At 33.5% G+C, this 13,638-nt stretch overlaps 1 protein-coding gene across 1 annotated transcript; it reads left to right on the top strand.

Annotated features, from left to right (window-relative positions):
- The first annotated feature begins 1,025 nt into the window (after positions 1–1,025).
- LOC114163136 (ATPase 11, plasma membrane-type-like) lies at positions 1,026–6,957 on the top strand. Its single transcript, XM_028047255.2, has 22 exons — positions 1,026–1,305; positions 1,469–1,560; positions 1,690–1,809; positions 1,938–2,036; positions 2,135–2,272; positions 2,410–2,544; positions 2,650–2,829; positions 2,983–3,189; positions 3,265–3,384; positions 3,476–3,595; positions 3,747–3,869; positions 3,958–4,062; positions 4,164–4,308; positions 4,463–4,627; positions 4,756–4,994; positions 5,169–5,201; positions 5,299–5,380; positions 5,472–5,632; positions 5,807–5,992; positions 6,077–6,259; positions 6,330–6,508; positions 6,670–6,957. The coding sequence occupies exons 2-22, from the start codon at positions 1,507–1,509 to the stop codon at positions 6,764–6,766; spliced, it is 2,871 nt and encodes a 956-aa protein (XP_027903056.1). The 5' UTR covers positions 1,026–1,305; positions 1,469–1,506; the 3' UTR covers positions 6,767–6,957.
- Positions 6,958–13,638: the final 6,681 nt, after the last annotated feature.

Genomic DNA, 13,638 nt, shown 5'->3' with positions numbered 1-13,638 from the left:
AGTGAAGTTTGCTTGGATGTGTGGTATGTCTTGTGGTGACCAAAGAATTAATATTCAAAGTCGATTTGAATCATCTTCTTTACAAGGTTGGGACATCATCTCAAAGGTTAATTGGTTATTTTTCAATATTGTTCCTATGGGATGTGATATCTAACAAAGTGGTGTTATTTGATTCAAGAGATAAGTCACTAATTACATATCATGTATAAATCAAGTTGGAAGGTGAAAGCAAATCAAAGTTGTCAAACAAAGACAAGTAAAGATTAAATGCAAAAGATTACACTTGTAAAAATGTTTCTAAACGTGTTCCAAAAGAAATATTAGGATTGATCTAGGAAGATGTGAGATTTATTATTATATTGGAGTTCATTATTAATTGTCTAAAAAAAACTAGTTACAAAATTAACTATTTAAAAAGGTGATACAATTAAATATGTTTTTAATAAAATTAATTATATTTGCAAGAGTTAATCTTGTAATAAAAGAAAGTATTAATGTACTATATCAAAATGAAGTGTCACAGCAATCTTTTTATATTATATGTTAAATTAACGATAAACTTAATCTATACACATTAACATTTAAATATTAATGATTCTTTATTGGAGTTAAGTTCAGAAAAAGAAACTGGTCCTTTATAATAATAACTAAATGTATGCTAAAAACGTTTGTAAATATTATCTAATCATACTTTAAACATTTTCTTTATTCAGTACGATACTTTTTTTAACATGATTATTTCTGAAATGAAATCTGTTAAAAAATAAAATAAAATAAAAGTAAGCTTAAAAGAATTAAGAAAAAAAAATCTTAAAACTGAAAAATAGATGAAGAAATAAAACGTGCAATTAATCTTTAAAAATATAATGCAAGAAGACGAAACGTGGTTAACAACAGTAACCGTGATTAAACAGTAACCCAGTTTAATTAACATGGAGAGGGTGATGACATTCATTCTGCATCAGGAGTCTTTTCTGATGATTCTTTTCGCAAATAAATAATAAATAGTAAGTAATAATAGCAAGAACCGAAAAAAAAAAATCTATAAAAGAAAAGGAAAAAAGAAGAGAGAAAGTGAAGATGAAAGGGTGAATGAGTTGTGAGTGGTTACAGTTACTGACTTGCTCTCTGTTCTTCTCCTACAAGCTTACATTTCCAGTTGCATTTGCAAAAACTGTTTCTTCTTGTGCCATCTTGCTTCGGTTCTTTCTACAGAGTAGTAGTTGTTGAGGTTTTGTGTTTTTACCTGCACTTTGAACATCACTTCAGTCTTGGATCCCAAAATTTGGTGTCACAGCCATTAAGGTTGTCCAACATCACTGCAAACAATTTTCTTCTTTCCTGTTCTTTCTTTCTTTATCTTTCTTTGTGTACTATAATATGCTTTAGTACTTGTGCTGTCAGCTCTCACCGTTGGTGCTGTGCACGCCTTCTGCTGATTTCTGAGCTGTTTTTATTATGTTTGCAGTTTGACAAAGTTGGGAGGGGAAGAAGAAGTGGTTTACCATGGGAGACAAGTCCCAAGTATTGGAGGCTGTGTTGAAGGAAACTGTGGATTTGGTAACAGATCTGAAGCACTTTAAGCCTCTTTGAGTCTCTTCCTCGCTGTGCCTTTTTTGGTTTCATTGATGGGTTGTGCTGTTTTTCTTTTCTTTGTGGTGTTTGTGTTTCTTTCTTTGTCGAATGCAGGAGAACATTCCCGTTGAGGAGGTTTTCGAGAACCTGAGATGTAGCAAAGAAGGTCTCAGCAGCGTGGCTGCTGAGGAAAGGTTGGTAATTTTTGGCCACAACAAGCTTGAAGAGAAAAAGGTTCAGAGTTTCATTCTTCTATTTTATCTTCTTTTCCCGTTCATGGAGTTTTCGTTTGTCACGCGTAGAATAAGTCCCACTAAAATGTTTGAATTTTGAGGCGAGTTATCTTTCTGGGTGTTTTTCAGGAGAGAAAATTCTTGAAGTTTTTGGGGTTCATGTGGAATCCTCTGTCTTGGGTTATGGAGGCTGCTGCTATAATGGCAATTGCACTTGCCAATGGAGGGGTGAGTTGAGCAAACTCAGCTTTTGGGAGTGCTTAATTGCCATGATGGTGACGTGTTGCTGATTAGTTGATTGTTCCTTATATGTTTTTCTTTTGCAGGGGAAGCCCCCTGATTGGCAAGATTTTGTAGGTATCATCACCTTGCTTGTCATCAATTCAACTATTAGTTTCATCGAGGAGAATAATGCTGGTAATGCTGCGGCTGCCCTCATGGCTAGGCTTGCTCCGAAAGCTAAGGTGTCAAGTCTAGCTTCTTTCAGTTTAATACTTGATGCTTTTGATATTTAAGCTGTAAAATCTCTTCTTTGCAAAGGATTTGCCTTTTCTCTGTATTTCTCTCATCGTTTCATTCCTTTTTGTCTTTTGTTGGAAAGGTTCTTCGAGATGGTAGATGGAGTGAACAAGATGCCTCAGTCCTGGTTCCTGGTGACATAGTTAGCATTAAACTTGGTGATATTATACCAGCTGATTCTCGTCTACTTGATGGAGATCCTTTGAAAATTGATCAGGTATGTTTACTATTCTTGCCTTTTTCATTTTCCTTAAAAATCATATTAGTTTATTCCAAATGTTAAGTTACACCATGCTTTCCCCTTTGCTGTGCACTTTTTCAGTCTGCTCTCACTGGTGAGTCCCTTCCGGTTACAAAGGGCCCTGGTGATGGAGTGTACTCTGGTTCTACCTGTAAACAAGGAGAGATAGAAGCTGTGGTAATTGCCACTGGTGTTCATACTTTCTTTGGGAAAGCTGCTCACCTTGTAGATACCACTAATCAAGTTGGACATTTTCAAAAGGTAACATGAAGTCAGACACCATATTTTCAGCATCCTAGAAGTTGTTTTTTGTGCTCAGCAGATTTCATTTGTTCTATTTTCTGCTGCTCCTGAATGCTGTTTTTGTCCTTAAAGAGATTTCATCTGTTCTTTTTTCTGCTGCTGGTTATTTAGGTCTTGACTGCAATTGGGAACTTCTGCATATGTTCAATTGCCGTGGGGATGATTATTGAAATTATTGTTATGTATCCCATCCAAGATCGACAATATCGCCCTGGAATTGATAACCTTCTTGTGCTTCTCATTGGTGGAATTCCAATTGCCATGCCCACGGTTCTCTCAGTGACTATGGCCATTGGTTCTCATAGGCTATCGCAGCAGGTTGGTTAGGTTCAATTGAGTATGTTTGGTGGACATTAGCTAGAAATAGTGGTTAATTGGTTATGATTATTTTAGGGGGCTATCACAAAGAGGATGACAGCTATTGAGGAAATGGCAGGCATGGATGTGCTTTGCAGTGATAAGACAGGGACCTTGACATTAAACAAGCTTACCGTTGACGAAAATCTTATCGAGGTTGGATGCTGAATGGTTTTACTTGCACTGTTGAGACTGTGACTATTGAATCATATGCACATTTTCTAATTATTTTTGTTAAACCAATGAGGTTTTTGCAAAAGGCGTGGATGTGGATACTGTTGTTTTGATGGCTGCTCAAGCTTCAAGACTTGAGAATCAAGATGCAATAGACACTGCCATAGTTGGGATGTTAGCGGATCCAAAAGAGGTTAGTCATTGATATGTTCTTCACCATGATTTCTTTGATGACATCTTTATAATCTTCAAGCCTGTGTAGCTATAATCTGTGCTGCATCGTAACTTTTATTCTGTATTCATGTTTGTATATTGATTTTCTTTTCCATTATGCTGTTATCAAGGCTCGTATTGGTATCCGAGAAGTCCATTTTCTTCCTTTCAATCCCACTGATAAGAGAACAGCATTGACATATATTGATCGTGATGGTAAAATGCATAGAGTAAGCAAAGGTGCACCAGAACAGGTAACCTAGTAGCATTTTTTCTCGTGAATTTCTGTTGAAGTCTTGCTTATTCTCATTCTGATTTGTACAATTATGCCGTGACTGCTAGATCCTTAATCTTGCACACAATAAATCAGACATAGAACGTAGAGTTCATGCAGTTATAGATAAATTTGCAGAGCGTGGTTTACGCACCCTTGCAGTAGCATTCCAGGTAATTGATTCATTGCATACACTATTACATGATACTACACTAATTTATATATCTGTGCTTCATGCTATAGATATTTACTTGGGTTTCTCCGTTTTATACAGGACGTTCCAGATGGAAAGAAAGAAAGTCCTGGTGGCCCATGGCAGTTTATTGGCCTTTTGCCTCTGTTTGACCCACCCAGGCATGACAGTGCAGAAACAATACGCAGGGCACTTAACCTTGGAGTGAATGTCAAAATGATTACAGGTACATTACATAGTGAAAACCCTAAGCTTCTTGTATTTGTGGCATTTCAATAACTTTTCTTTAATCTTCATAGCTAGTTAATTAGTTATTTTTCTAATTTTATCAACAGCATATAGTCCTCGTGATCTCATTTATTTCTTCCTTTTTTCTTCAGGGGATCAGCTAGCCATAGGAAAGGAAACTGGCCGTAGGTTGGGAATGGGTACCAATATGTATCCTTCATCTGCATTACTTGGGCAGGACAAGGATGAATCCATATCTGCTTTACCCATTGATGAACTGATTGAAAAAGCAGATGGGTTCGCTGGTGTTTTTCCTGGTATGTTTCTATCTCGATCTTTGCAATTGATTGCTTTTAATACTGTTGGTGATCATCATATTGGTTGTTTTTAATTAATTAGTTAATTGCAATTGATTGTTTTCTCATATTGATTTATATTTTGGCAGAGCACAAGTATGAGATTGTGAAACGTTTGCAAGCCAGGAAACATATTTGTGGAATGACTGGTGATGGAGTGAATGACGCACCTGCACTCAAGAAGGCCGACATTGGTATAGCCGTTGCTGATGCAACTGATGCAGCTCGGAGTGCATCTGATATTGTTTTAACAGAACCTGGCCTTAGTGTTATTATTAGTGCAGTGTTGACAAGTCGCGCTATCTTCCAGAGAATGAAAAATTATACGGTGAGCAATTGAACTTTTCATTATTTAATCTCTTGTTACTTGTGCCATAATAGTATTTCATCGTATTTTCTATTGATTTTTGAGGAAATTTGTTTTGTTCAGGCCTTGTGCTCTTGGCCAAATACTGTTTCTTATAATACCATTATTTGACCTATTTGTTATTCTTTCATGCAGATTTATGCTGTCTCTATTACAATTCGTATAGTAGTAAGTGAACTCGCAGCCCTGGAATATATTTTCTACCTTAGGTGTTGGGATTGGTCCAATATTCTTACTATGTTTTGCGTCTTTGACATTCTTGCAGCTTGGTTTCATGTTACTAGCTCTCATATGGAAGTTTGATTTTCCACCTTTTATGGTTCTTATTATCGCCATTCTAAATGATGGTTAGTTGTTTCTTCTCCCTCTTCTCCCTCAGATTGCATTACTGTCTGTAGTTTATTCGCTGCTAATGTTATGATGTCTATGATGTTAAAGGTACTATCATGACAATTTCAAAAGATCGAGTAAAACCATCACCTCTGCCTGATAGCTGGAAGCTAGCAGAGATATTTACCACTGGCATTGTGCTTGGAAGTTACTTGGCAATGATGACAGTCATATTCTTTTGGGCAGCATACAAAACTGATTTCTTCCCGGTACATCTTTTGACAGTCATTAATTTGTTCTGTCATTTATTTATATTTGGTCACATGTAACTTTATCTGTTATACCAGGAATGAATCCTATGATTTGCTGAGTATTACAATTTAATGTTTCCTAATAATGATTTTGGATGCTTCATTGATTTATCTTACATACCACTTGTGAAGCGAGTATTCGGAGTCTCTACCCTCGAAAAAACTGCTCATGATGATATCCGAAAACTAGCCTCTGCAATCTATCTTCAAGTGAGCATCATTAGTCAGGCCCTTATATTTGTGACTCGGTCTCGGGGTTGGTCCTATGTTGAACGTCCTGGTATTTTGCTTGTCACAGCTTTCGTGATTGCTCAGCTTGTAAGCCATTTAAGCACTTATTTTGTTTGGTTACAATTTTTCCAATTACATCGAAGATTGAAGGGATTGATCTGGTTTTGGCAGATTGCTACATTGATTGCAGTATATGCGAACTGGAGTTTTGCTGCCATTGAAGGCATAGGTTGGGGTTGGGCTGGTGTAATATGGCTATATAACATAATATTCTATATCCCACTTGACCCCATCAAGTTTCTAATTCGATATGCTTTGAGTGGGAGGGCTTGGGAGCTTGTCATTGAGCAAAGGGTAAGTTGAGATTTGTTAGTGTATGGTAGGAATTTTGGCTCCATGCTCATGTATTTTCATTATCTTGCAGATTGCATTTACAAGACAAAAGGACTTCGGAAAGGAACAAAGGGAACTTCAATGGGCACATGCACAAAGAACATTGCATGGATTACAGCCACCTGACACCAAGATGTTCACCGAGCGCACACATTTCAATGAACTCAATCAAATGGCTGAAGAAGCTAAAAGGAGAGCCGAAATTGCTAGGTAGAGAAACCTCACTCCCTGCATTGCCATTGTGACAAAAACTCATATATAAGTGTTACCACATGTGACAACACATGATTGGACGATAATGTCAAAAATCTTTGTCACTGCAGGTTCATTTAAGTGAATTCTTATTTGTTGCTTTCTAACTGTTTTTGCAGGCTGCGAGAATTGCATACACTGAAGGGTCATGTAGAATCAGTTTTGAAATTGAAGGGGATCGATGTAGACACAATTCAGCAAGCATACACAGTTTGAAGATGCATGTTATATATTTGCATTTGCATACGGTTACTGTAAAGAGAGCACAATTCAATGGTGGTGAGTGGTGAGAGTAATAGGAACGTGGTGATGGTTACACTCTATAGTTGATATGCCTCTTGTTTCCTGCTGTCAAATTTTCCTCCACAGTTTCATAATGCAGTATCATCTTCTATGCTTTTTCCCTATCTATATCCCTTTAGATTGAAACTTCTAGTTATGAATATAAGAAAAACATGTTAGTTTAAGGTTGCATTGGTTTGCTTTGGAACAAAAATATTCAGGAGATAGCACTTTGTTGAGAATTCAGTTTTGATTAGAAGTTCGAATGTCTTTACTGTTATGCATGCCTGCATGCAGCATGTTGTCTCTCTGCGTTTGTGAATGAATAATGCAAGAGTTTGATACTTATTTCAAGAACAACTGTTGAGAATACTTGAGAATTTGTAGCATTAAAATAAAGATCCCTCAAACTTCAACTTCAAGTCTGAGTTTGTAGCATTAAAATAGTAATTGATTAAAGCGCACACGTTTGAAATCTAAACAAAGTGATAACGTGTCTAATTGTTTTGTCTTATCATTTCTATGTTTGGCTTAGGGTGTTTGAAATGTTTACACGGTGATAAAGAGTACATAACAAAGTTTATGATTGCCCAACTATATAAATAAATCAATTCAAGGAGATAAAACGAATTAAATTCAAACGGACGAAGAGATTATTAGATGAAAATAGCATTTTTGGGTAATATATCATTAATTACAGTTATGGATCCATAGTTCCTAAAGAAAATGTATAAAGTCATTTTTCATAGAAGTTTTAGATGCTATAGTTATTTTTACAGAAAATTTGAAATCTATAAAGGGGTTATCTTGTTTTTCGGACATGAATTCTTACAACTTTACTATTTAAATAGCTATTTTTTTAAAATTTAATCGTCCTTTTAAACTTAAATGATTACACATAATAAAAAAATTAGCTACAAATAAATAAAAGTTACTTTCAACACATTATAAACATTATTTATATTTGTAATTAGTTTTTGTAAAATATTTGCATAATTTAATAATATTTTTTATTGTTTATTCATTATAATTTTTTTTTATGTTTTTGTTATGATAAGTTTTAAAAGAAAATGAATTATTAGAATTTGATTTGATTAATTAGACTACTTAAAATTAAATAACTTTAAATTTCTGAAATTTCATTTATAAAGTAAGAATGTGAAATTCTTTATTTATTTTTTCTTCTTTTTCATATCTCCTTGATTTGATTTACTTTGATGTGTCATGAACAGACTAATTATTTTAGTTGGGATGAATATTTTTGAGTTGATATCAACTAGATTTTTCTATTAGTATTGATAGAAAATTTTCTTTAATTAAATTGTGATGATTTTGTCGTTGTTATTTTAGATTTTTTCTTTTCGCTCAATGTTAATAAGTTTTCTTTGTCAGTGTCGCAATCACTAATTTTTGATAGATTTGAACTAAATTTTTTCAACTGACGTGTATCATAATTATCTTGTTGTTTGCAGTGATTTTTATTATCATCAACACCAATATTATTTTTTGTTAATTAGGATTTTTTTCTTATGCTGATTGGAAAAAGTTTCAATCAACATTAGTTAAGATAGTTTTTTAACTAATATCAAATAGTAGAAATTTTCAGTCGGCATTGATCGAAAAGTCGGAAAAAAAGATATTCGATCAGCTTTGATCAATGTTATTCTAAATAAAAGTGATTAAAATTAACCGAAGACAATATTGGTTAAAGTCAATCGAGAAAATTGTTTGTTATATTAATTGAATTTTCTTAAAAAAAATCTGAGTAAAAAGTATCATTAACCACGATCGACTAAAACAAGATCATCAATATTTTTGAACCATTAATAATAGTTTAATATTTAAATAGCTTTTTTTGCATTTGGTAGTAATTAATATTTTTGTCCGAAAGAGAAATTTAAACTTTAACGTCTGAATTTTTTTATCAAAATAAAATATTCTAAAAAATAATTTAAAATAATGTTTAAATATTTAAAAAACTTGAAATTTTGTGTCCAAAGAAAAGTTAAGGATTTTGGCTAATGACCGAGGAAATAGGTAATGAGTCGCAATCGCTGCAATATATGATGAGAAAGCAACCGCTGCAATTTATTTCAAGGAAAGACCAAAGTGAAGAGCAATTTTGAATGAGTAGAAGTAAAGGAAAGCCTGGTCAATGTCCAATCCACTTTTATTTATTTCTTTTGGACTTTCCATACTACTATTCAAAATTAATAATTCTAATTTTGTTGAGGTGATATATTTAATTTTTTAATTGAATAAAAAATAAAAAGAAAGTTAAAGTGATGAAAACTAATATCATAAGATTATTCTAACAATTTCTACTAAAAAAATTTGACAAAACATAAAATATGAAAATATTAAAGATGAAGGAGCTATAATCAAAATTGATTGACACTACAAAGAGAGGGAAAAATCCGCTACTTTAAATTTGAATTTCAACAATAAGGACCAAAAGTTATATAAAGAACTAAGGAAATTGTTTATTGTGAAACTTAAATAATTTTCTAGACCGAGAATTCTTCTTTATTTTTTTCTTATATTTAAATTTCCAATTCAAAGTGTTAGGTTTTACTCTGGTGATCAATTTCTTTTAATTGGTCATCAATAAATATATGTTGGAGTTTATCCATCTCTTATGTATTTTCTATTTTGTCAATTTTGGGTGGAAATTGTTGGAATGATCTTTATTCGGGGTTAGTTTTCCATAAAAAATACTAAAGAAAACTATTAGGAAAACTAAAAGCTAGACCAAGGAATAGAGAAACAAATGAGTAAAGGAAACCGAAAATAGAAATTATTTGTACTACTTTGGTGATGATTCTTGTACTCCAAGCTTCTTCATCATTAAAGTTCTTTACTTCCCAACACCATCTTTACACACACCCTAAATTTTCTAATAAACTAACATTTTTTATTCTTTTGTTATTCATTTTGCTTTAACAGAAAAATATGAGAAAAGAGTTCTTTAAGTGGCTATATAAAGAACACATTTACTATAAACAACTCTTTTATTCCTTTAGTGATCGTATAATGCTCTTTGTGGGTGAGAGAAATCTATTGTAAATTCTTCATCCTCTGAAGTTATCCTTGTGAGTGGATTTTGTGCTTTTCAAGTGTTTTTTATTTGTTATAGGTTTTTTTAATATCAATGAGAGATTAAGAAGGTGAAACTAGGAACGGTTTGTGTACTCGTGAGAACCCGAAGTGGTTTGTATACTTGTTTAAGAGTGGTTTGTGTATCCGACTTCTAATTTTTTTAGTTGATTAGTGGAATCGCTTGAGCAACTTGCTTAGGGAGAATTAGACATAACCCAAGTGTTTAGCGTGAATTAGTATAAAACTGGTTGTGTTGCTTAATATGTTTTTTTATCTAGACTTTGTTCAACACACATTATACAAGTTTATCCAATCAGAGGTTAGTCAAGTCTTGCAACACACATTATACAAGTTTGTCTATATACTAAATAAATGATTTAATGATACACATTAGATGAGTCTGTTTATATTCATATTAGACGACTCTATCCATTATCTAATTAGATGAGTCTTGAATACACATTAGACGAGTTTTGTTTATATTCATATTAGACGACTCTATCCATTATCTAATTAGATGAGTCTTGAATACACATTAGACGAGTTTGTCGATGACCTAATTAGACGAGTCTCGTAATACATATTAAACCAATTTGTCCATATATTGATTTGTATTTTTGGCGAGTCCTAAACCCTAAAGTCTACTGTATATTTTTGCACATACTTTATCCTTTTGTATTTTTACAAAATCTACTCTTTGCATTTTTACATATATATTAACTTTCTAAACCTATAAATAATTTATCATGTTGTTTCTTCAAAACTTAATTATAAACTTAAAAGTATTTATTGTTTATGCTTTCAATTTCTAAATCTTCTTTCGTAAACATATAAACAAACACCAACTCGTGCATAAATACGATTTCAAAACTAGTTATATTTAAAGTTAATTAAAAACTAACAATCATAAATACTTTATTTCCTGAAAATTATTTTATTTATATTATTATATTTATACTTTTATAATAAATTCACATTATACCTTTTAATTATAAAATTATATAACATGAAAAAAAGTAAGTTGAAATTATACATATAAATATAATTGTGTTAAATTGGGTATCTGAATATTCTAGAAAAATATATGAAAATATGAAAGTGCTCTCTGTCTTTAAAAATGAGAATTATACGACTATATAAAGTAGCTACATTAAAACAAATAACTGCACATATCACATTTACATGCCTAGATGTGATCCCTAATATCTTGCAACGTGTGATTTATTCCTCCTACTTAATAGGAGTATCAAAGCAACAAAATAACAAAAAACAAAACAATAAATCAAAAATAAATCTGCAACCTAACATTCCCTCCCTTAAACTAATGCTCCTATACTGGTTACTCCAAGCATAATTTGTAATCTCTCAAACTGTTCCAACTTTAAGGGTTTCATCATGATATCGACAACTTGGTCTTGTGAGTGACGAAAACTGAGTTGAACGACCCCGTTATTACCAAGTCTTGAAGAAAATGGAATCTCACATCAATGTGTTTGCTTTTTCCATGGAACACGGGATGCTTAGAGAGTTGTATAGCAGAATTATTATCACACATAATTTCAATTCCAGTCTCATCTTTAACTCCAATCTTATGAAGTATCCTTCCTAGCCAAACACATTGGAAAGCACATAAGGTTGTTGTAATATATTCAACCTCAGTTGTAGACAATGCAACCACAATTTGTTTCTTAGATGCCCACGATAATGCACATGTTCCCATCATGAACACAAAACCCGAAGTGCTCCTTCGATCTTTCAAATCTCCAGCATAATCGCTGCCAGTAAAGGCTAGTAGTTTTAGGCTATCAATTCCATTTTTGTATCAGATACCAAAATTGATTGTGCCTTTGACATACCTTAAGACTCTTTTTGCAGCAAGCCAATGTGTTGTAGTAGGACTGGTCATGAATTTGCTTATTAAACTCACTGTATAATCAAATCAGGCCTTGTAATCGTTAAATACATCAAACTCCCGACTAATTGTTTAAAGAGTGTTTCCTCAATTTTCTCTCCTTCTTTATCTATTGATAACCTCGTTCCTGGAACCATAGGATTTTTCACAACATTACAATCCAACATTCCAAATCTCGACAATACCTTATGTGCATATCTTCTTTGACATATAAATGTGCCATTCATACTCTACTTGACTTCAATGTCAAGGAAATGACTCATCATATACCCAAATCAGTCATATCAAAATGCAACATCATAGAATGCTTAAACTCATCACACATGCTTCCTTCATTGCCAATGAATATTAAATCATCAACATAAATACTAACTATTATTATTTTACCTCCTTGTGACTTAGTGAACAATGTGTGCTCACTAGAACACCTTTCGAATTATTTTTTTGCAAAGTAGGCTTCAATCTTGTTGTACCAGGTTCGTGGTGTTTGTTTGAGACCATACAATGCTTTCTTCAGTCGATAAACTCTCTTTTTCTCCTTTTTTATGAAATCCTTCGGGCTGCAGAACATACACAACTTCCTTAAGTTCCCCATGTAGAAAGGCACTCTTCACATCAAGCTAAAATACTATCCAACTAAATTGAGCAGTTGTGGCCAATATTACTCATATCGTGTCAAGTCGAGCAATTGGTGCAAAGACTTCGGTATAATCAATCCCACGCCTCTGTGCATATCCTTTTGCTACCAACCTTGCTTTGTATTTCTCCACTTGCCCATTAGCTTCCAATTTTGTTTTAAACAACCAGTTAACTCTAATTGGTAATATTGTGAGTTCCCATGTGTGATTCCTTTCTATTGCTTCTATTTCACTCATCATTGCTTCTCTCCAATGTTTACTCTTTATAGCTTCCTTGAAAGTGATTGGATCACTATCAGTCATCATCAACATTGCATTTAAGCAGTCTTCTTCGAAAACACCTACCCTAGATTCATAATTTTCCAACCATCTTGGTGCTCTCCTTACACATGCACCCCTCCCTAGAGATATATCAGATGAAATGCCATTTGCATTGTCTTCCTCTTCATCCTCATTGGCCACTGTTTCAGTTTCTTGATCAATCACTCTTGCCGGATCATCTGCATCTTCATAATGTAGTTTCTGTTGCTGAATTTTTTATTGGCTCCAGTCCCAACTTTTCTCTTCTTCAAACACCACATCTCTACTAATGATGATTGATTTTTTGAAATTGAATCATACAATTTCCAGGCCTTTGATTCGTCATTGACTCCTAGAAAGATACATGTTTTGCTTTTGTCATTTAGTTTAGCTTTCTTCTGATCTGGTACATGGGCATGCACTTGGCAACCAAAGATTTTAAAGTACTCCACCACAAGCTTCTCACCGCTCCAGGCCTCCTCTGACGTCTTGCTTTCTACAGCTGCAATTAGACTTCTATTCTGAATGTGCACACACCATTTCACAACATCTGGCCAAAACATCTTGGGAACATGTTTTCTATGCAACATAGCTTGGACAACATCCATAATAGTCCTATTTTTCCTCTCCGTCATGCCATTTTGTTGAGGAAGTTAAGAGGTGGTCAACTGTCTTCGTATACCTTCTGAGTGCCAGAACTCCTCAAATTCATTTGAAACAAATTCACCTCCTCTATTTGTTCTGAGACATGATATGTTTGTCTCTATCTCTTTCTCTATACGAGCTTTAAACTTTTTAAACATTGCAAGTCCTTCTGATTTTTCATGTAAAAAATACACATAGGTTTTACAACTAAA

Source organism: Vigna unguiculata, chromosome 9 (genome assembly GCF_037176805.1).
Source record: "Vigna unguiculata cultivar grain cowpea cultivar isolate G323 ecotype 2 chromosome 9, ASM3717680v1, whole genome shotgun sequence".
In the NCBI taxonomy this organism is placed as follows: domain Eukaryota; kingdom Viridiplantae; phylum Streptophyta; class Magnoliopsida; order Fabales; family Fabaceae; genus Vigna; species Vigna unguiculata.
This window is presented reverse-complemented; position numbering and strand designations above follow the sequence as displayed.

Bases quoted from the DNA above. Each gene is read 5' to 3' on its own strand.
- LOC114163136 (XM_028047255.2), top strand. From the start codon at position 1,507: ATGGGAGACAAGTCCCAAGTATTGGAGGCTGTGTTGAAGGAAACTGTG. The intron at 2,273-2,409 runs GTGTCAAGTCTA...TTTGTTGGAAAG, and splicing joins GGCTTGCTCCGAAAGCTAAG to GTTCTTCGAGATGGTAGATG. The intron at 2,545-2,649 runs GTATGTTTACTA...GCACTTTTTCAG, and splicing joins ATCCTTTGAAAATTGATCAG to TCTGCTCTCACTGGTGAGTC.